The sequence below is a fragment of the Apus apus genome, chromosome 24, assembly GCF_020740795.1.
Source record: "Apus apus isolate bApuApu2 chromosome 24, bApuApu2.pri.cur, whole genome shotgun sequence".
NCBI classification, from domain to species: Eukaryota; Metazoa; Chordata; class Aves; order Apodiformes; family Apodidae; genus Apus; species Apus apus.
This window is the reverse complement of record NC_067305.1, coordinates 4,776,151-4,798,682: the sequence shown is the minus strand read 5'-3', so window position 1 is coordinate 4,798,682 and position 22,532 is coordinate 4,776,151. Positions and strand designations below refer to the sequence as shown.

At 49.7% G+C, this 22,532-nt stretch overlaps 1 protein-coding gene across 1 annotated transcript; it reads left to right on the top strand.

The window, feature by feature from the left end:
• The first annotated feature begins 2,457 nt into the window (after positions 1-2,457).
• On the top strand, positions 2,458-18,894 carry COMP (cartilage oligomeric matrix protein). The gene is made up of 19 exons (XM_051639416.1): positions 2,458-2,703; positions 4,884-4,969; positions 7,023-7,074; positions 9,212-9,384; positions 10,598-10,735; positions 11,534-11,611; positions 11,722-11,880; positions 12,782-12,886; positions 13,050-13,157; positions 13,628-13,787; positions 14,810-14,928; positions 15,277-15,329; positions 15,697-15,890; positions 16,304-16,482; positions 16,689-16,737; positions 17,014-17,210; positions 17,354-17,526; positions 17,651-17,790; positions 18,300-18,894. Exons 1-19 carry the CDS (start codon positions 2,628-2,630, stop codon positions 18,344-18,346), a joined length of 2,286 nt encoding a protein of 761 aa, XP_051495376.1. The 5' UTR covers positions 2,458-2,627; the 3' UTR covers positions 18,347-18,894.
• The last annotated feature ends 3,638 nt before the right edge of the window (positions 18,895-22,532 follow it).

Here is a 22,532-nt window from a genome sequence, read left to right as displayed (position 1 = left end):
AAGGTATAAAATGATTCCCAGGAAAATAAAGGTGGGAATGACCTCACCCTGTGGAGACACCGTGTCTTGCTCAACTCCAGAAAGCTCTTTACAAATGAGCTCCTCTTTAATCTGTACAGTTAGTTTTTGCCATCATCCATGAATGGAAATTATCCCAGAAACTGTTGCAGCCTGAAGAGAGATGGCTTTGGGTCTCCAGAAGAATGTAAAGACATGGTGGTCACTGCCTTCATACACAGAATACTTCTTTGTTCAACCAGTGAAAGCTGGTGTCCTGCAGATTTAAGATGCTGTGGTTTGTTTCCCTCAGAGCAGTGAGCAGTGGGGGCACTGTGCTCACTGCCCTGCCCAGCTGCTGCCGAGGGAAATCATCAACACCCCTTCTCAGCAGGGAACACTCCTGGTTGGCTGAGTCTGAGAACTTGCACCTTCTGAGCACAGCCCCCAGTCTGGGCTGTAACCCCCCAGAGCTGCTCAGAAGGAAGATGTGCCACACGTGAGCCAGCTCGGTGCACCCTCCAGCCTCCACTGATGAGTGACTCTTGATGATGAATGAGGATGACATCAAGATGATGACTCGCCTGCAGGGAAGGACAGGGATGTACCTGCAGGCTGTCCTAAGTGCTGTGCTTTTCCCTCAGAACTCTCCACTGCCACAAAAGGCACTGATGTGCTTCCTTGCCCTGGAGCAGAGTCCTGGCCTGAGCAGTCTGCAGAGTCTGGGTGTCTCCCTCACCTCCTGACGACAGCACCTTCAAGCAGAAGCTTGAACATAAAAATTGTAAATAATATTTCCCAGAACATCACTGGGAAAACCAACAACAACCCCAGTATATTGTATCTGCCATGCTCAGTTGCCATGGTTTCGACTTGTCCAGAAGGACCCAGAAATGTGAAAACCTGGGACACCCAGTTGTCCTGAGCTCCAGCTAAAGCACTTGAGCTCAGCACAAGTATCAAAGCTGAGTTACCTGTGGGCTGACAGCAAAGTCCCCTGCTTGTGTGACACCAGATGGCAGCTCAAATCAACTCATACCAACTCATATCGACTATAGTAGTACCTAGAAAGGGTGGACCAGATGATCCCTGAGGTCCCTTCCAACCTGGCATCCTGTGATTCTGGGATTCTCTGATCCATGCCAGACAAGCCAAATTATACAAATGCTAACTCAGTAACACATGCAAATTAACTTTCCTCTCAGTATGAACTTGCTGGGTGCAGGAACGTGTAAGATCTGAGAGCTGCAGCACCCCTGGAACATAAGACTAATCATAATTATTTGCTTACTTGAGTGAACATGCACCCTCACCAGTGCCTGCTGCACCCAGGGACCTTCAAATCCTGTGCCCAGCCACAGGGATGGGAAGTTTTTTCCTGAACATGGGAGGTCTGAGGTCAAAAGGAGGAATAAAATCTTTGTGTAAATACCCAAGGAACCTGCTCTAACACTTGAGAGACTGAGCTACTGTTTCCTGGGGCTTTCCTGCCTGTGCCCCCAAGGGTGTTGGATGATCAACACTGACAGATCTCACAATCAAACAGTGAGAACGTGTGAGCAAGAATTTCACTGGTCTCCAGACCAACCTTCTTCACAGGTCACAGTTTAACTTGCAGTTTCCTTGAGGTAGCAGCTTTAAGATTTTCTTTGGGCAGGATAATTTTCTTTGGCTGCTCTAGATGGATTTCTCAATCCACTCTGTGTCTTCTGATGGAAAGTGCTGGATTGGGACTGACTGATGGAAAATGATGGATTGAGACTCGTTGCTTCACAGGCAAGAAATAGCAAAGTCACCTTCCTTTCATGCCATCCCTGCTGCTCTGCATCCTTCCTCTGGATGAGCCTGGTGGGGGGTAACTAGAACATCAGCCCCTAAGGGCTGGGACATTTATAGAATCATAGAGTCATGGAATGGTTTGGGTTGGAAGGAACCTGAAAGATCATCCAGTTCCAACCCCCCTGCATGGGCAGGGACACCTCCCACCATTCCAGGCTGCTCCAAGCCCCATCCAACCTGCCCTTCAGCACTGCCAGGGATGGGGCAATTTGCCTGCTCCTTCTCTGAAATAGCATGTGACAGCTCCTCTTTGGAATTGGGAGATGATTCAGTAATTCTCCCCCAAGTGTGAGTGCTGAAACCGTCTTTTGGGAGGCTAAAGAGCCCCTTCTGAAACCCTAGTGAAGTCCAGATGTCTCAGAGCTTTCATGACCTTGTGAGCAGTTTTAGGAGGAAAATCTGTGAGGGCCGGGGCTATGAATCATCCGTCTACCCTGTGTCCATGAAGAAGAAATAAAAACCCCCATCCAAAAAAAATCCATTTAATTCTGGAATTTTCTGACCTATTTTGGTGCAAGCTGGTCTAAAAAAAAAAAAAAAAAAAGAAAAAAAAATTAAACTACCCTGCTGATGAGTTTCTCATACTGTTTACTTTTGTAACGTTCTCTGTGGACCAGCAGCCAGCAATGACGTCCACCCCTCACCCAGCATCAGAGAATAAGAACTTCAGAGGAAGGAATGCAACTTCATAAATAGCAAACCACAGCCCCTAATGGGGAGCAGAGGCAAACCTGCAGGTTAAAAATTCGTTGCAAGAGAAGCCCATCCACCCACTCTGCCTGCAGCCCGAGATGGTTTCAGCTCTAGCGTTTGCTTTTCTCCTCTGCCTCTCTTGTCCTTTTGCATCATGTCAGCAGAGAAGGGCAGGTAAGTCCCTTTCATTACATTTATATTTCCTGCACTCCTACGTTTTCTAGACTCCTGTGACTGTGCAGTTTTGCAGAAGGGAATGAGGAGGAAGGTAACGATTTCCACTGCAGCACAAACGTGATGTTTTGTAGCTCCGTATGAAACTTGACGCTTCACCGTGTGGATGTTCAGTCCTCAGTTGCCCTCCTGAGGAGTGAAGTTATTTTAAAGGAAAACTCTAGGGCAGCTCAGAACTTGGTTGTGTTTTGTAGTGACCTGCAAGTGAATCTGCGTTTTGCATGTGATTTAAGTTCAAAAACCAGATGATAGAGGATTTCCTGTAGCAGGATCCTGGGATGGTCTCTGCCTGGGCAGATATTGCTCAGGGAAGCCCCAACTTCCAGGAACGCAGCCACGCTACGTTCATGACAAAAGCTCCACTTCTCTGAAGAGCCCACTCAGGGAATGCTCAACTCCAAGAGGATCTGTGAGATCCAAGAGGATCTGTGAGATCCTGCAGACTCAGGCTGTGCCCCAGGGATCCAGGTGTGTGCTCCTGGAGCCAGAGCGAGTCCACAGGGAGGGATGCACAGCAATGGCAATGCCTGCAAGTGCACAGGTCTCCTTTGGAAATCACTCCTGAGGGGCTGAATCATCATTCTGGATTGGAGTAAATCAATAAAATAAATAAAAAACACCCCAAAGTTTTATTTTAAATTACATCTTGCTACTAGGGATGGAAAATTCTTTGCAGGAACAACGGAAGCTGCCTGAAGCCTTCATGCAGAGCTTATTCAAAATCTCTGTTTGAAGTTAGAAATTAGATGCAAACTCCTTGTTTCAATAAAGGAAGAAATGTCACTTTAATTCAGTCTTTCTGTCTTCGAATGACACATCTGTGGGGCTTTCAATTTCGTTCCCAAACCAAAATGTACTGGAGAGGTTACAAATATTCATCGAGACCTCTTGGTTCTGTGCAGGGAAGACCCACGAGGCTCTCAGGCTCATTTGTCACAGGAGAATCATAGAATCATGGAATGGTTTGGAAGGGACCTTAAAGATCACCTAGTTCCAACCTCCCTGCATGGGCAGGGACACCTCCCACCAGACCAGGTTGCTCCAAGCCCCCAAAATGCTGAAGTTGTTGCACTAAGTCAGTGGCAGGGGCTGAAATCCTGCCTTTGACACTGGCAAATGCCTCATGCCCAAGGAGGCAGACCCCAAACTGCAGCAGATTTCCCCCATTTGTAGAAAGAAACCTCTATTTAACTCTTCATAAAGGTTTGCTTGCCCTGTAGGCAAGGTGTGACTTTTTAGAGGATTCATTAACCTAGATTAAAAATTAAGATAAATGAGGTTGTGCTTTCTCCTGGCAGACAGGATGACACCAGAGCTGGGATTTCTGTCCCGTTGCTTTAAAATGGTTCAAGTTTTCTTAAATCTTCTCTAAGTCTAGAAACAATAAGCTACTTCCATTCATTCATCCTGAGCAAAGCTGGAGTATAGGCTAGATTTGTAACATGTCTCAAAGGAGCAGGCAAGTCTAGAATCCAGCAGATGGGAGGGAAAGGTCCTGTTAATCTGCCTTAGATGACCTTGTAGGATGATGTACATCCTGTGTTCAGCAAAGCTGAAAGTGGATTTTGCACGGATGAGCAGATGGATCCTTTGTGCCTCAAAGCCACTACATGGAATATGAAATTGCTGCTGCCCAAAAAGATTCCAGCAAGAAAAAAGTCTGTACCTTGAGGAGAGGTGAGGCAGTGGCTGGTGTGCTGGTTCCCCACGTTCAGAGCTTGGCAGCACGTCTGGGACAGACTCAGCAAACAGCCTCATTTCAGTGGTGCCCTTCCCAGCAGCTCCCACAGCTCTGAATTATTAATTTGCTTCTTTTGGCAGCAAAACCTTCCTGTGTGTGAACTGCAGAGGCTGTGCCAGCTGAGCAGCCACCACAGCTGCCAGCCCAGTTTGTTTGCTGAGGGGTAACTGATGATCACTGCCTGCCCAGAGCAAACTCTCCCCTGCGTGCAAGTCCCTCTTGATTCCAGCAAGCTCCCAGTTAGGAACTGGCGAGACACTGGTGTGTGTGTGGGGGGAGTCTGTATCTTTACTATGAAGCTGAAATACTGAATAAGATCAGTTGGTTTGCACAGCTAATGGTTCTTCTGTGTTTTCCCCAACCTTTTTGGGTTTTTTAGGAGTCGAAGTTGGGCCAGAAATGCTGGAAGAGATGAGACAAACCAACCGTGTGCTGATGGAAGTCCGGGAATTGCTGAAAGATCAGGTAGGTGAGACAGGGACCCTGCTCCTTGTGTGCTGCACTGGAGGGAGCTCAGAATCCTCTGCCTCAATGCTGAGCTCTGGACCTGGGGGAGCTGCTTCTCGCATGAAGTGAAACAACAGAATGATGGTGCTGCAAACCAGAACCAAGGGGTGTTCTCACATCAGGGCTGTAATTCTGCAGCTCATCTGAATTCCAAATTCTGCCCCTTTAGAACCAGCACCCAAGGAGAGTGGGCTCTGAGGAGAAAAGGCAGCACACGCAGTGGGGACACACTGACCTGGAAAAACAAGTCATGTTTTCCTTGGTTTTGTGGGCTCATGAAATCAGTAGAGAGTCCCAGCTTGGAGGATGGAGGAGACCTTCCAGCCATCCATTAGGGTCCTGGAGAGGGAAGCCACATGGAGTCTAAACAAGCTCTGCATTCACTCTTTCCTCTTGTTGCTCTAATCCTAAACCCTTCTGGCTCCGGCAGTTTCTTAGGGAATTTGGAAGTTCTGGGGTGCTTAGATCTCTTCCCATTTTAACAAGGAGATGCTGGTTTGTCTGGTCAACTCTCTTTTCAGTACAGAAAAAGGTTCCATTCTCCCTCCAGCCCCTGGGGAGCTGAGGGCAGCAGCCCCTGCTGCCAGGCCGTGGGGAGGCAGACAGGTCCCCGTGCCAGGGCAGACTGGGCGGCCTCTCATCTGCAAAAACATCTGCTGCATTCAGCTCCTCTCACATTTCAGGCTGCTGCATAAATACCCAGTGTTTACTGAGAATCAGGTCAGACATGGCTCCTGGCAGCCTCCAGCAATGATTTCCAGTGTTCCCTTCCAGCTTAGCCCTGCTTCTCCATACAGGTTTTCTATTTGTTCCTTCCCTTGCTCTTGCCACCTACTTTTTCATATTTTTTTTGAATCCATGGCCTTTTTCTCAACAGCACTTTCAAGAAAACTCTTCCTCAGAAGACAAATCTGCATGTACGACTGGAGAGCCAAGGTGGCACTTCATCATTTCTTAATCTGTGCAAAGATTTTCTAAAACTTACTTCTCCTTGATTCAGCATCTTGGGATGTTGGCAACAAGGATGGCAAAAGGCAAACCACTAAAAGGCCAGATTCAGCCTCCTGAGCCAAAGGCTGAGGGATTCCTGGCACAAAGGAAGCCCTGATACTCATCAGCACTGCCCCAAATTCTCTGCTGCTCTGCCCTCTGTCCCTGACTTCTAGTGGGAGATGTTCTGGGGGTTTGGGTTGGATCTACCTGTTTTAATTATCCAAAATACATGACCCCAGGGCGTGTTGGAGGGAGGAGAGGATGTAACCTAATGTAAAAGCTTACTTTTAGCCCTGGGAGCTGGCTGAGAGACATGAGTGGACACTTTTGTCAGAGTGAAATTACTTAATCATGGAGACATAAAGTCCAGAGGGTGCAAGAGGGTGGTCCTGAGCAGGGGCAGGTAGAGGGACAGTCAGGGTCTTGCAGGGAAGGAGCCTGCTGGGACTGCTCCCCAAACTGCTTGCAGGGGAACCTCCTCCTGACTCAGGCAGTGCCTGGCCTGCAGACACAAACCACTCTAGGGCTGCTAGCTCAGCATCCTCTAGAATACAAGACAAAGTAGATTTATCTCTGACACTTGTTTCTGTGTATTCAAGCCAAGTGTTTCCTGTGTCTGTGGCAGGACAGAGTTATCAAGTTAGTCTGCAGAAACCCCACAGCAGGGAGTGACTGAGAGCAGGGAACCCAGCCAGCTCAGCTTCCAGAGAGCCACAGAATCCCAGATTGGTTTGGGTAGGAAAGAAAATTAAAGATCATCCAGTTCCACCCCCTGCATGGGCAAGGACACCTCCCACCAGCCCAGGTTGCTCCAAGCCCCATCCAACCTGCCCTTCAACACTGCCAGGGATGGGGCAGCCACAGCTTCCCTGGGCAACCTGGGCCAGGATCTCACCCCCTTCACAGGGAAGAATTGAGCTGTGCAGCCTCAGACCCTGTTTGCTGGCACTGGGGCTGTTGGTTTGTGTGGGAGCAAAACTCAGCCTTTGGCTAAGTGGTGGTTCTTGTTTTCTTCTAGATTAAGGAGATAAAATTCCTGAAGAACACAGTCATGGAGTGTGATGCCTGTGGTGAGTTCCTGAGCTGAGCTCTATGTTCAACTGCCTCCTCCAAGTCCTCCATACCTGTGTGTCCAAACAAGTAGTAACGTGCCACCTGTGACCATGTCCCCAAAGGAAAGAGCTTGTCTGAGAATTATCCCGAGTGTCACAGCATATAGTTCAATGTCACAACATATACTCAGTGTTTGTGACACTTTTTTGTCCCCACCACATTCTGCACACATGGACCAGTGTTCTGTGCTGTTCTTGTGGCTCAACAGCTTCAGCTGTAACCTCTTTCCTGAGCATGGGGTGCAGAAGTAGCCTTAAAAATCTGTTTAGAAGCCTTAAAAAGCTCCTTTACTTCCATTGCTTCTGAAATAAGCTTTCTGGGGGGGTTGTGACCCACCAGGCTGTCCCTCTCAGGGTAGCTGTGTTCTACAGCTGCCCAACCACGTCTCCCAGTAACCCAGCCCGTGGCCAGTGCTGGAATTGCCTGGCAACTGGGTATCCCATGGGATCCAGCTGGCTACTCCTGAGCTGCAAGTGGAAGAGAACATCACCCCCAAGAGGCATTGTTCTGCTATTCCTTCTATCCTCCTGCTGCCACTATCCAAGCAAAGAGGCTGTTTACAGAGGATTCAGGAAACGGGGTCATAAATTTTCCCATATAAATCTTGCCCTTTGCTCCCCAGTAAAGGTTTGGGGTTGTTTGTTGGTTGGTTTGTTTGTTTGGTAGACTGGGACTTACTTCCAGTATATCTGGCTTTCAGAAAGCATGGTTCTTGGAGGTGCTGTTATTTGCCAGTACACTCAAAGGGTGGAGCAATAACCATTCCTGTACTTGGAGAGATTGCACTGCTGCTGGAAAAGAGATTAGCCAAAGCTGCTGGGACCTGCAGCACAGAAATACATCCACCCTCAGCAATTGTTTTAATAATTTCCTCATAAAACTGTCTGAACTTTCTGTTACTTGATTTCTGCCTTCCCCACTTGCTATTCTGCTTTATATACAGTCTTCTCCTCACTGTAGAATTTGAGCCTCTTTCAGTCGAGCCCTAAGCAACGTGACTCACGGCAGTCGCGTGCTGCTCTCATTGTTTCTCAGAAAGAGAAGCATGAAAAGAGGAGACCTTGTTTTGTACTGAAGATTTTGCAGCTGTTGGTGGCAGAGAGTTGTCTTTTCTTTTGTTTCAGATTTTTTTTTTTCCTAGGTTGGGCTTTTCAACTGGAAAAAGCAGGAGCAAAAGGTGTCCTTGCCACTTAGAGGAGTGGGCGTGGAAGACTTGTGGGAAAGATTATTCACAGCCTTTAACTGGCCTTCAGAGAAGTTTTGTGTCCTACATTGATGAATTTTGCATATTCTCTTGTGCTGTGGGTCAGGTCAAGAGGATAAGGACAAAATCCTGGCATTTGGCCTAAAACTTTAAGGGCAGCTGGTGTGCAGTGATGTGGGGACAGGGATGATGTGCTGAACAGGCCAGCAACAGCCTGGGAGATGGGTTAGAATTCCTTACCCACCACCCACAGGACTTAACGCCTACCTAGCCCATATTGCTGCATCCCAGCCTGGAAGTGATGACTGTCCCAATAACAGGCTGATTCCTCCTCTGCCAGGATGGAGCGAGGATTTCCAGCCCTGTCACACGTAACATCATGGCACGAGACCCTCGGGTGAGCCTGATGGGAGAGTATTCCTGCCCCAAACAAGGACCTGTTGACAAGGCTGCCTTCTACAGCAGGGATTTGGGCTGGCACCCCCCTCCCAGGCTGCCCAGATTTAAGCCTGAATGGGTCTCTCTGCTCTAGCTGGGTCCATGAGCCCACACCACCAGCTCTAGAGGAACCAGGGAGAAAATTGATCTCTGTGGAACTCCAAAAGCAAGAGCATCACACCAACACGGAGGCACAGGAGTTTTGTCCTAGGAGCTAAGACTTCTGGGGCTTTTAAATTTTTTTTTTTTTGTCTGCTGTGACTCAGAAATCCCATCAAGCTGCTGTTTCTGGCTTCATTTTTCTCCCTGTATTTACAAAACAGAGCCAGAGCTGCCCAGCCCTCAGGCTGTGCAGAGACTTCCCACACGTGGAGCACAGACACCCTCCGAGAGGCCAGATGACAGTCTGTGGCAGTGACATCTCTGTTCTCAATGCTCCTCCTCTCCCCTAGGCATGCACACCGAAGTCACAGGCCCTGCCATCACCATGACACAGTTTAACAGATGCCTCCCAAACCCCTGCTTCCCTGGAGTTACCTGCACCGCGACCGGCACCAGCTTCCGCTGCGGACCCTGCCCCCCCGGGTACTCGGGCAACGGGACCCACTGCACGGATATCAATGAGGTAAAAAACAAGCAGGACAGGCTGGAAGTCACAGAACTGGCTCGCTGGTCTTGGGAGTGCTGTAGGTTTGTCTTGGGGTTATAAAGAAAATTCCCCTGGGAGCTGAAGTTCCAAGAGAAACATCGTTCCACTGGGCTGGGTCCCACCCTCCCTCAAGCCACCTTCCATGGTGGGTTGATACCCAGCCCAGCAAGGCATCTCCTTCTGAAAGATACATAGGCTCAAAGAAAACACCTCTTGTGGTTTGTACCACACAGGAGGATCAGTTTGGAAGACCAGAGCAGCCCCTTTTGGTCTTACAATCTGTTGAGCTGCTGGCTGGCGAGTTGTTAAAAGATAAGATTTATTATGTGTGGAACAGAGTCAAATGCTTCCCAAACAGTCCTTTATACATCTCACCAGGCTGCTCATATTGCTTCACTTCTGCCCTTAAATCAAACTTTGCTGGGCAGATACTATTTAATCAATTTTTTTCTTAGAAAGCATGGCATTCCATTGAGTTTACTCTCTGTGTGTATGAAATACTCACTTTTGTCATTAATTCTGTGTGTCCAGAACACTCCTTAGCTCTGTGGTTCCCAAACCCTTGACCTGTTAGTCCACCAAGTGTCCAGCAGGGCATGTCACCTCTACAGCCTTTTAGTTAAAAAACCTGCTGAACTTAAAAAGGTTGATGAGAGATTTTCTGTTAAGACACCAAAATGTGGGAACTGCAGCATGAATGTAATGGATCTGCCAGGACAGAGGGTAAGTATCCAATGAAAATTAAATAAAGTGTTGGAGAAAATAAAGGAAGCATTAATCATGTCTTTGGAAAGATAATTCCTTCCCGGAGTAGTAAACAAACAACTGCTCTTGTCTTTCAAAACCAGTGCAAGAAATTATCCAGTTCTCTGGATTCAGAGACTGCCAAGAAGGAAAGTGTGAAGTGAAGCCAGCTCTTTGCCTGGGCAATTGATGTGACCTGAGAAGAATTAGTCCTGAAAGTTGATTTGTTTTACTTGTCTGCACATACTGAGACTTGGGAGAACACCCGAGACGGGGACGCTGCATTTTCCACTCGCGAGGAAAGCCAGGAACTTCTCTGCACTTTTTATTCTTGAAGTCCAGCAACTGGCTGTCCCCCAGCGAGGCTTGCTTTGGGAGCTGCCTTCCCAGCTGGGCTGGGACGAGCCCCCCTCTCAGCTCTGCACACCCTCTCTCTCGTCCACAGTGCAACGCAGCCCCCTGCTTCCCGAAGGTCCAGTGCATTAACACCGCCCCCGGCTTCCGCTGCGATCCCTGCCCTCCCGGCTTCACTGGGCAACTGGTGGAAGGGGTTGGACTGGCTTATGCCAGGGCCAACAAACAGGTGAGGCCCAGAAACTTTTCTGTCTCCTCCAGAAACCGTTCACTCCTTCCCCGCTCTTTCATTGTAATTCCAAGGTCTTGGAGCCCTCCTGGAAAAAGGGGAGGGAAGCAGGAGCTGCCTGCCTTGTGGCAGTGGGAAGGCTGATGCAGTGAGGGACTTCCAAGGATGTCCCAGCACAGCAGCAAAGCAACCTCCACTCCAAGACCTTACTTACCCCTGCTGAATTTGTGCTGGACAGAATTGCCACAGCCCTGACACCTCTGTGGCTGTGAAGCCAGCCTGGGGAAACCTTCATACTGGGACACAGAAGCGTTGATGCAGCTACCGCCTCCCCCACCCCCTGCTGCTTCTCTGACAGCTACAGACAAATTAAAATCCAAAACACCCACCAAAACACCTCATCTTGCTAGGTTTTATAAGAATATATCACCCAAAGCAGGAGTGGCATGTACCTTGTGTTATTTAGAGAGCTGCTAGCAGGTCACAGGACGCAGTCTCTGACCTTCTTGCTCCATTGACTCTCTTCAGTCCTTTCACAGTAAGGAGATACTCTGACAGCCCAGCTCAGAGCAAAAGCTGTTTTGCCAGGCTGACATCTCTGGTGACTCCAGAGGGTAAACAGTTGGGAGTGTTGCTGGGATCTGGCTCAAGCTTGTCTGAAGGAAAACTCTGAGCTGTAGGCCCCAGTAAGGCTCGTCAGGGGCTCTGCTTCAGCACCTGGCGATGCCCTAATTCTGTGAGCTCGTGTGGCACCTGCTTAGGAGTGAAATTAATGGCTCTTTTGTTCTTCCTGGGCAGGTCTGTACTGACATCAATGAATGTGAGACAGGTGCTGCCAATAATTGTGTCCCAAACTCTATCTGCATCAACACACGGGTAAATACACCAGGAAGCCTCATGGGGATCTTTCTTCCCTGGGCTTTGGGGCCTGCAAAGGTTTTCCAGGACTCCTCTTGCAAATAATTCCCTGTTGCTTTTCCTTTCAGGGGTCCTACAAGTGCGGGGCTTGTAAACCTGGCTTTGTGGGTGACCAAGTGAGTGGCTGCAGGAACCAGGCAGTGAGACGCTGCCCCAACGGAGAGATCAGCCCCTGCCACGAGAAGGCTCAGTGCATCGTGGAGCGCGACGGCTCCTTGTCCTGCGCGGTGAGCGCTGCTCCCCCTGGGCTCTGCTCATCCTGCCTGGGCCCTGCTCATCCTGATGGGGCTCTGCTCCCTGCCACAGGGGTCTGCTTCCCACCATGGGGCTCTGCTCCCTGCCACAGGGGTCTGCTTCCCACCATGGGGCTCTGCTCCCTGCCGTAGGGTCTGCTCCCTGCCACGGGCTCTGCTCATTGTGATGTCCATCTGCTCCCTGCTGTTGGGGTCTGCTCACTCCCATGTGGGTCTGCTTCCCACCATGGAGGCTCTGCTCCCTGCCACGGGGTTCTGCTCATTCTGATGGGGGTCTGCTCGCTCCAGTGGGGTCTAATCACTGCCACGGGGTCTGCTCATTCGGGTGGGGATCTGCTCCCTGCTATGGGGGAATCCACTCACTCTGCTCTCCCGTGCACTGCTCTTGCTCTCCTGGGTCTGCCACTGCCCTCTCCTGGAGAGCTTGCCTTCCCACACAGACCTGCTCTGCACGAACACCTCAGCCACGGCAGCACTTTTGGAGCTCTCAGAAGTGGACTGACTGCTCCTGGCACCTCAGATCCACTCTTGTTCGGTTGGGTTGGTTTTGCCTGAAGCTCTACAAATGTGTCAGTCCTGGAACATTACACGCAGCTGAGCAGGGAGAAGCCCCGTGCAGCAACCTGCTGGGGCTGAGAAGTTTTGCTGCTACGTGTGTCTCTAACCTCAGGAACAAGCAGAGAGCTTGTATCTGAGCTATTCCCAATGCCATTTACAGCACAACTGTTTCTTCCAGACATTATTTCTCCCGCAGAGGCTTACTGGGATTTGCAACGTTTTGTGCTGGTTCTCATGTAAAGCCTTCCATTTTGGAGGCAGATGGCCATCAGGGGACGTGCCAGAAGCCTCACATTGTTTATCTGCTGTCTTCCAGTGCCTCGTGGGATGGGCAGGGAATGGCTATGTCTGCGGGAAGGACACGGACATCGACGGGGTCCCTGACGAGAAGCAGCGCTGCTCGGACAAGAAGTGCCGCAAGGTGAGGTGTGGTTGTGGCCTGTGTGGCTGGAGGCAGTTGGTCTGAGGGTCATTCTGCTTTGAGGGCAGGATTGGGTGCTGGTGAGATCCTGCCCCAACCTTCAGAACGTGGCTAAATGACACACACAGCTTGCTAACAGGCCCTGTGTTACTTTTCCTCTCAGGATAACTGCCTGACTGTCCCCAACTCTGGCCAGGAAGATGCAGACAGGGATGGAATTGGAGATGCCTGTGACGATGATGCTGATGGAGATGGGATATTAAATGCTGAGGTTTGGTTCTAATGCTCAAGCCCTGCCACACCTAAATGTACCCCGAGGTCCTGCACCTTTCATGTGAATGTAGAGGACCTGCAGGTCACAGCATGCAGTGGTTCCTTTTAATCTGGATGGTCTGAAGACTAAAAACAAGCAGAAAGGAGAGAAATCCAGGCACTGAGGGGACCTGCTTTAGCAAGGGGAGTTGGACTAGATGATCTCTAGAGGTCCCTTCCAACTCTGACAATTCTGTGATTCTGTGTACAAGTCATGGTCCCCTGAGAGTTCAGGAGTCTCCCTCTCACGTGGCCAGGCCCTGGCTGGAGACATTCCCAGTGGCACCGGGATGCCCTGGCCGGGCAGCGATGAGGCTCAACCACGAGGCTGCAGAGGCCACGGGGCGTCTCTGAGCAGCTGAGAACTTGATCCTTTCCTCACAAGCTCAGTGCCAAGAGCGTCCCCTCAGCCAGCCCCTCTCCCTGCAGGACAACTGCGTGTTCACCCGCAACGCCGACCAGCGCAACACCGACAGGGACAACTTCGGGGACGCCTGCGACAACTGCCGGCAAGTGAAGAACAACGACCAGCGCGACATCGACGGCGACGGGCGGGGGGACGAGTGCGACGACGACATGGACGGAGATGGTGAGAGCAGCTGGAGACCCCCGGGGGCAGGTGCCAGCCTTCAGGGGCTTGAGCTCTGCAGGACTGGAACTGATTTCTGAGGGGATGAAGCACAGCTCAGGGCTTGAGCTGCCGAGATGAGCAGCCCAGCCAGCGTCCTTCACAGGTCAGCTCTTGCAGGGTTTAAAGATCCATCTTCAGGATGGTGCTGACAATTTGTATCAGCTCTCCTACTGTGCACCCCCACATCAAACCTGTGTCAGGCTTCAGAAAGATACACCAAGCAAACTGATCTCAGTCCAGACAAGGACACCACTTTGGTGCTGCAATTTAAAGTCAGGGAGCAGTGTGGGAATATCCAGGTTGTCAGCAGCTCCTGGCTCGAGGCAGCTCGTGGCAGGGCTGTCTTCTAGGAGGAGCAAAAAAAACCCTGGCTGGGTTTAGAAACAGTCTGTGTGCTAATGATGCTGTATTTGCACAAAGCTTGCTTTTAAAAGCCAGAAATCACAACTGCTGCTGGCCTAAGACACGTATTTATTTACAGAGTATTTCCAGTGCATCTCGTGCTGTTTGGGTCTGGCTACATCCTGCCAAGCAGCTCCCAGCTGGCACCATTTGCTGGTGTAGTAGGTAAAGGCAAAGAAGTGGGAAATGAAGTCACACAGGTCACCAGTTAGATTGTTCCTGTCTTGTCTTGGGCCTTGGAAAGGTGCTGTCTAAATATGTCAATAAGTCTTCAGTTCTTTACCTAAGAAGTGCAGCTGAGGACTTTTCCTCTCAGGTTCACAGGCTCAGACACCCATTGTGCTGCAGTCCAGACTATGCTTTAAGATCAGTTGCTGCTGATCTCTTCCATCCTCCATAGCTGCTAGGATGGAACTTACATCTAGAGTATGTAACATGTCCATAAACATCATAATTATTGCTTTAGTACATGAATTCAGCTGTCCTATTTTTGCCATCTCTCACATCCAGAAGAGATCTTGCTGCACAAACCTTCACAGCCCTGTTGCCTCGATGGTTCCACTTTGTCTGTTTTACAGGGATCAAAAACCCCATGGACAACTGCAAGAGAGTTCCTAACCCTGACCAAAAGGATGCAGATGGTGATGGAGTGGGAGATGCCTGTGACAGCTGTCCAACAGTCAGCAACCCAGACCAGGTAGGCAGCACTCCCCCTTTTGCAGCCTCGGGGGTTCATTTCTCTCAAGGCAGTGCTGGTGTCACCTGCCTGTGCTGTGCACACCTGGGAACACCCCACGATTCCCTCTTACAAATTTTAGCTCCATCCTGCAGTAGGACAGTCCAGCCCTTCCTGGGACTCAGAGGAGTAAGGCAGAGTGGGAATGTTGCACTCTGGACTCCTCTCTTCTTGCTTCCCCTGGAAATAGAACTGCTTGAAGAGGAACTCTTCCACTGTTGTTGCCTGTGTAACAAACCCCTCTCTCTGCTGCCTGATCCTCCTGTTGACTGCTGCAAAGTTTAAATGATTATTGCTTTATTCTTCTAGAAAGACACTGATCACGATCTAGTGGGAGACGTCTGTGACACCAACCAGGACAGGTGAGAGCTTGCTGCAAAAACTGTACTTAGGTTGCACGAAAGCTTGGGGATGGAGTGGGAGAGGGCAGGTGTTGGCAGCTCCCTGATGACCTGGCTTGGCCTTTTCCCATAAAAAGAGAGGTTAAAGGAGGTGGACATTTCTTCAGAAACACTTGCCCCCAGGCTGGTGGAGGTGAGGAGGTGACAGCAGGCACTCATGGAGCTGTTCACAGACACTTCTGATCTATTGTGTCACTAACTCCTCAAGACTCTCTAATGCCAAAGTCACCACCTTGTGCTGTCCTCGTTCCTGGAAAGGTGCTGTGTGCTGATGTCACAAGCATGTGTCAGTGCTTGTCAGATCTTTACCTGTCATTTCCTCCCCCAGTGATGGGGACGGGCACCAGGACTCACGGGATAACTGCCCAACAGTGCCCAACAGCTCCCAGGTGGACACGGACAACGACGGGCTGGGAGATGAGTGTGATGATGATGATGATGATGATGGGATTCCAGATGAGAAACCTCCAGGCCCTGACAACTGTCGCCTTGTCCCTAACCCTGGCCAAGAAGACTCTGATGGTAAGGGAAAGGGAAGGGGGGGTTCTCCTGTTCCTGGTAGCCAGTAGGTATCAGTTTCTCCTCTAGAGATAGACAGGAACTGAGATCTCCTCAGTGCTGACTTGAGAGAGTCCTACATCATTTTCAGATCTCAAGTAACTGGTGATATCAGGATCATATTTGGGAGAAACTTCTCTTCCAGAAGTGTCTACATTTTGAGTCGTTTCTTCTCTTGACAGCATGGCTGCAGGCAAGAGATTTCTTTGCAGGGTTTTCTTTGAAACTGACTTCAAGGAAGAGCTACCATTGCTCTACACACCTCTTAACCTTCTGTAGGCACGGCCACCTTAAACTGTGCTAGCCAAAAGCCAGGTGCAAGGGGTAGGAGGAATTAATGAAGGCTTGTTCCTCCTTTTCTGCTGTCGTGCTCTCAGGTGATGGTGTGGGGAACCTTTGTGAAAATGACTTCGACAGAGACATGGTGATCGACAGGATTGATGTGTGCCCAGAGAATGCAGAGGTGACACTAACAGACTTCAGGGCTTTCCAGACTGTTGTGTTGGACCCAGAGGGTGATGCACAGATTGACCCCAACTGGATTGTCCTCAACCAGGTAGGAGACTGCTCCAGAAGGGGCTCAGGAGTCAGGTGGGAACAAGGCTGAACTAAACTGGAGGCAGTTTTCATTAAAAGACTCTGCAGGATGAACTAGTGTCCTAGTCCTCCAGTGTCACCCTTGGGTCCCACCCCCTTCATCACCTCAGAGTGAGGTGGGCAGGTTTGGAGCTGTTCTAATGAGGCAACATTCTTCTTCCTCAGGGCATGGAAATCGTCCAGACCATGAACAGTGATCCTGGCCTGGCTGTAGGTGAGGCACATCTCTTTATCCCACGGGAAAATGATCCCTCATTAACTGTGTACTCCCCAGTGCAGCTTCCTCAAGTATTTCAGACACTGTTTAATGGTTTCATCCACCTCCAGGGAAAACACTTTCTGTAGTAGGTGGAGTCTCCAGCTTTGGCTTCACAAAATCCACCTCCCCCATCTGAGTCTGGAAATCAAGGGATTTTCAATTTGTTTTGGAAAGTATTTTAGAGTATTTTGAAGTACTCTTAGAGAGCATTTGTTCTCCTGCCCATCACAGGCTACACAGCATTCAATGGAGTGGACTTCGAGGGCACATTCCACGTCAACACTGCCACAGATGATGACTATGCTGGCTTCATCTTTGGCTACCAGGACAGCTCCAGCTTTTACGTGGTCATGTGGAAGCAGATGGAACAGACATATTGGCAGGCAAACCCCTTCCGAGCCGTGGCAGAGCCTGGAATTCAACTGAAGGTAAAGCCACCACGGAAAATGAGTTCAGTCCTGGGGTTCTGCCTTGGTCTTTGCTGTGCTGCTTGGACACGGGCAGGGGGGCAGGCAGCTTGGCCCAGACAATCCTTCAGCCACACGTTCTACCAGCCTCTTCCTCGTGTCAGGCAGTGAAGTCGAAAACAGGCCCTGGGGAGTATCTCCGCAATTCCCTCTGGCACACGGGAGACACCACAGACCAGGTGAAGCTGCTGTGGAAAGACCCTCGGAATTCCGGCTGGAAGGACAAGACGTCCTACCGCTGGTTCCTGCAGCACCGGCCTCAGGTGGGATACATCAGGTGAGGGGCTTCCAGGTTCCTCTGCAGGCTGAGTGGAGGCTGGACACAGCACACAGACACCTCTAGCACAGTCCTGGGGTAAAGAGGAGGAACAATGTCTGACAGCAGCAATTTCCATCTCTAGAGCTCGCTTCTATGAAGGCCCTGAAGTCGTAGCAGACACTGGAGTTGTCCTCGACACAACCATGCGAGGAGGACGCCTGGGAGTCTTCTGCTTCTCCCAGGAGAACATCATCTGGTCCAACCTGCGTTACCGCTGCAATGGTGAGTTAGCTGGGAAAGGGGGACAGGCAGTTCTGCCACTTGACTGCCAAGATGTGCCTCTGTTCTTGGCCAGCCCACAGACAACTGCAACAAGACGCTATAGAATCAGTTTGGTTGGAAAAGACCTTTAAGATCATCCAGCCCAGCTGTTAACCCAGCCCTGCCAAGGCCACCACTGACCATGTCCCTCAGCACCACATCTACATGGCTTTGAAATCCCTCCAGGGATGGGGACTCCACCCCTGCCCTGGGCAGCCTGGGCCAGGGCCTGACAGCCCTTTGGGGAGAAGAAATTGTTCCCAAGATCCAATCTAAAACTGCCCTGGGCAACTTGAGGCCACTTCCTCTTGTTCTATCACTTGTTCCTTGGGAGAAGAGACCCATCCCCACCTTCCCACAACTCCCTCTCAGGGAGTTGTAGAACACGGGCAAAACCCACTCAGCAGCTTACTCTTGTTTTTATTTCTGGCTCTGCTTCTAATCTTTCTTTGCTTTAATCTCATCCTCAGACACCATTCCAGAAGACTACGAAACATTCAGAGTTCAGCAGGACTAACCTCCCATGTAAACATCTCTCCAGCCAAACTCGCTTTGACACCCCCGTGCTCAGCTGCCCCTCGCTGGCTCTGCTCTCCTGCGCCGCCCCAGGGACTTCTCTGGCATCTTTTCCACCACAGCAACTTCCTCTAGAAGCTACAAAACCCAGTTGGAAGGGCAGAGGGTGTAGACAGCAAGTGTGAGCAGGAGCCTGTGCTGCTGCAAACACTGGTTCTCTACACTCCATGGAGAAAGATGTGCTGAGGAGCTACCTGTAGTAGCTGGAATCGTTCTGAGTTTAGCATGGATGATTCCCAGGAATCTTCTCCCTGCTCCAAGGCTCTTGAGTGTGGATGTTGTTCTCCTTTTCAAGACCTACTGCAAAGCAAACCCAGCACTAGCCTGGAAAGGACACGGAGGGCAGCCTATGTACAAGCTGATCACAAAACATTAAAAAAAAAACCAACAACCCAAAAAAGCACTTGAAGGAGAGTGTCTTTGTTCTGGAAGGTTGGATAATAAATACTTGGAATGTTGGATAATAAATAAAAGACTTCTCCTTGGTCACGTGCATATTGCCTTTTCCTCTTGTGAAACGTGTTTGATCCAGATGTGCAACAGAGAAACCCCCACGAGCTGCAAGCCCAGCAGAGCACTCAGCTGAACCCCAGGGTGTGTGGCACAAAGGCAGGGGCTGCTCCTCCAGCCCAGACCCCACTCCAGGCAGGCTGTGGGCAGCCTGGGACGTCCCAGCCCTGCCCTGCTGCAACCCCCAGCCTCTTCCAGCTGAACGATAACCCTGCAGCATTCCAGGGTTACTCCAGTAAAAGCCCAATTCTGCAAGATGCTGCAGGGAAGCAGGTTCATGGTCATTATCCTGACACCTGCTGATGGTTTCATGAGCTCCTGCCCATGTGCTGCACTGAGCAGTGCAGCTTCACAAGCTGGTGCAAAGTTCCTCTCTAGAACACTGCTGTAGGACAACCAACCACATGGTTTGTTCAAAGACAGCTCACATGCTGATCACAGCACATGAAGAACATCTCCCTTCACCATCCTGTGATTGTCATGAAAACAGCCACTACATTTTCTTTCCCAACAGGCAACAACGCAGATGAGACAGTCCAGAGCACAACATCCCCCACACAAAGTGGCCTGCAGTACTGAGGGGACCTTGCATAGCTGCTTAGAAAGTGATTCCCAAGTGGGCATGGCCAGAAGTGGCTGTTCCCATGGTGCAAGCAGGAATGAACTCCCTCTGACTTGTGCTGGACAGTTGGGTGCATCCACAGAATCCTTCTGGTTGGAAAAGACCTTTAAAGTCATCAAGTCCAACCATAACCCAACTCTACCAACCAATGACCCAACTCAGCCTCGCTGCAGACCTACCCAGTTCACCTCACACAAAAGATCCAACCAGGTGGACACTTCCTCCCAGCACCCCCATCCCTCAGGTCCAAACACCAACTGCTGAGGAACCTTCCCCACAGACAAAACAGTATGAGAAAAAGGTGAGTTCCACTCAAAAGAGCTACGGAAGAATAACCCAAGCTGAAGGAGTTGATCCTTCAGCCCCAGCTGCCCTGGTAGCACACACCTTTTTTCACCCTTGGCTCCACTTCCCTCCATGACCAACTTACCACAAAATTACCTACCTATGACAACCTAATCAGGCAAGTCTGAACATTTACACTCTTAATTTTCTCTCAAAAATCCAACAACTCTAACACAGCCAGACCCTCTGGACCCCAGGGAGATCCAGCACGATGAGGCAGCCCAGAAATGTGACTGAGGCTTGAGAAAAGCCAAGACAAGTCACCCCACCATCACCAAGGGGCTCAGGGGGCTTCTGGAGACAGTTTAAATGTCAAGGCTTATCACAACACTTTGCATCTTTTAGAGACATATGCAGTTCCCTCCTGAAGAGTAAAGAGTTCCACTTCCACAGCTGCAAGAAGTCAGCTAAGCAAAATAATTTGATTTGGCCATTTCTTTACAAACACGAGCTCTGAAAACATTGATAGTTCCAACACTGAAAACCCTCCGTCAAAAAACAAACAAAAGACAAACCAAACTAAGGAAAAGCTAAGCAGCCAGAGACAAAAACATTTGAACTTTTATTACATTTCATTTACAAATAATGCAAAGATACAAAGACAAAAGCCTTCACACAAAAAAAGTAAAGATTGAAAAGAATGTACATTTAGTTGAGCTGCTTTTTCACATCATTTCTGATTGCAAACACTTAAAGCCAACTTCAGTTTTCCACTTTACCTAGAGAAAAACACAATAAATAGAACTTTTATGTCACAGGGACAACTTTCCCAGAGTTCCTGTGCCACCAACACTGTAGCTGCAGATAGGATTGCATATATCAGTGAAATAATCCACAAATTACTTGAATAGAAAAAAGTTTAGCCTGTAAAGAGCAGTATATTATACTGTCTCTGAAAATGCATAAATCTGCCATTTTTCCCCAAGCTCAGAGAACACCATCAAGTTGTTTGTAGCTGCCAGTCTGTGAGAGAAGCTGCCCAAAGCAGCTGGATTTAAATTAAAATCCTACCTTCCCTTCACGAGTCCTAATACATTGAACGTCCACTCCTACCAGGAATCCTTCCACAGCTGGGGGCTCCATGAAGGCCAGAAGAAAAAGTATCTAAAAGTTCTAATTCCTCCCCAAAATCAAACCTCTACATCTACAGCCCTATTAGTTAACAGTTGACCGAAAGATGAAGATGATATTTTAATTACTACTCTATTGCCAACCAAAGAGGGGTGGGTGTGCAGATGGTGAGTTTATACTCTCAGTTCTCTCCCCACTGTGCTGACACTCATGCCATGAATATTCAGGACCCAGGAAGTAAAGAACCTTTTGTTTAAGCAAGCCATGCACCCCCTTGACATTTTGCCCCATAAATATCCTCATATAACTTTTATAGTCATCACCTACTCTGCAAGAACAGAAGCTTTGCCTATTTATCTTCTCTATATTTAACAGCAATTCCAAAATTAAGCCAAGCTTCAGCTTTTCCTCTCAAACAGCAGATGTGGCATTAGACAGAAGCAGGGATATGGGAAAGCTGCTCCTTGTTCCTTCCTGACAAATACCCAGAGCAGACTTTGTTGAACTAAACAACTGCCCTTGGTGTGGGAGAATTTAACACCCTTTCTAGGAGCAAGTTGAAGCCTGTACAATTTCTGAAGGAAAACCTGGCAACTCCACCACTCCAGTTGCAGAAACTGGTTCTTAACTTCGGTTTGTAACTGAAAACCTTCCACCCCTTTTGATCTAAACCCCAGGATAAAAAAAAAAAGTTGGACTGAATAACCCAGAGGCCACACAGAAATGATCTGCACGTTGCCCTGTGCAGACCCCGTGAGCACCGACATCCCCTGAGAGCCCCCGGCACACACGGTGCTCTCCCAGGACACCCCTTGTCCTTCCCAGCCCTGCCCCACCACTGCAGATGTCCATGAGATTCCTCACAAACACAAACCTCTTGCTGTCAGCTGAAGCCTCCCCCCATCATGACAATTCCAGCTTCTTGAGGGAAGAGCTTCCCCTGCACCCCGAGGGAAGCGCCGGCTGCAGGGGGATGAAGCTGCACAGCCCTGGGACTAAGCTGTAAAGATTGAGCACGATTTGCAGCTGGTACAGAATAATTTTACCAAGGCAGAGCACACGTCTCCCTGGAACTCGACACTTTCCCAAGCCAAAAATCTCCAGAGTGACTAAAAACCTCTCAGCCTCCTGGCAGAACAGGGCACCCTTCGGCTGATTTTCAAGCTTTGTCTGCATCAGGCTGGAACTACATTTGATATCAAACATTGACAGGAATCAGAGCTCTCAGCCCAGCACATTTCTATCCCATGTCTGTGCTGTCTCAGACACCAGTGGCCCCAGATCAATTCCCTCCTTCCTCACACCACAAGGCCTCAGCTCCCAAAGGACATGGTAAATACCAGCTTGGGAGACATTTCATGGAATGGTTTGGGTTGGAAGGGGCCTGAAAGATCATCTAGTTCCAACCCCCTGCATGGGCAGGGACACCTCCCACCAGCCCAGGTTGCTCCAAGCCCCATCCAACCTGGCCCTGAATGCTTCCAGGGATGGGGCAGCCACAGCTTCTCTGGGCAACCTGTTCCAGTGTCTCATCACTCTCATAGTGAAAAATTTCCTTCTCATGTCCAACCTAAATCTC

Excerpts from the sequence above, each read along its gene's own strand:
- COMP (XM_051639416.1), top strand. The coding sequence starts at position 2,628 with ATGGTTTCAGCTCTAGCGTTTGCTTTTCTCCTCTGCCTCTCTTGTCCT. Across the intron at positions 7,075-9,211 it reads CATGGAGTGTGATGCCTGTG|GCATGCACACCGAAGTCACA; the intron begins GTGAGTTCCTGA and ends CCTCTCCCCTAG. Across the intron at positions 16,738-17,013 it reads TGATCCTGGCCTGGCTGTAG|GCTACACAGCATTCAATGGA; the intron begins GTGAGGCACATC and ends TGCCCATCACAG.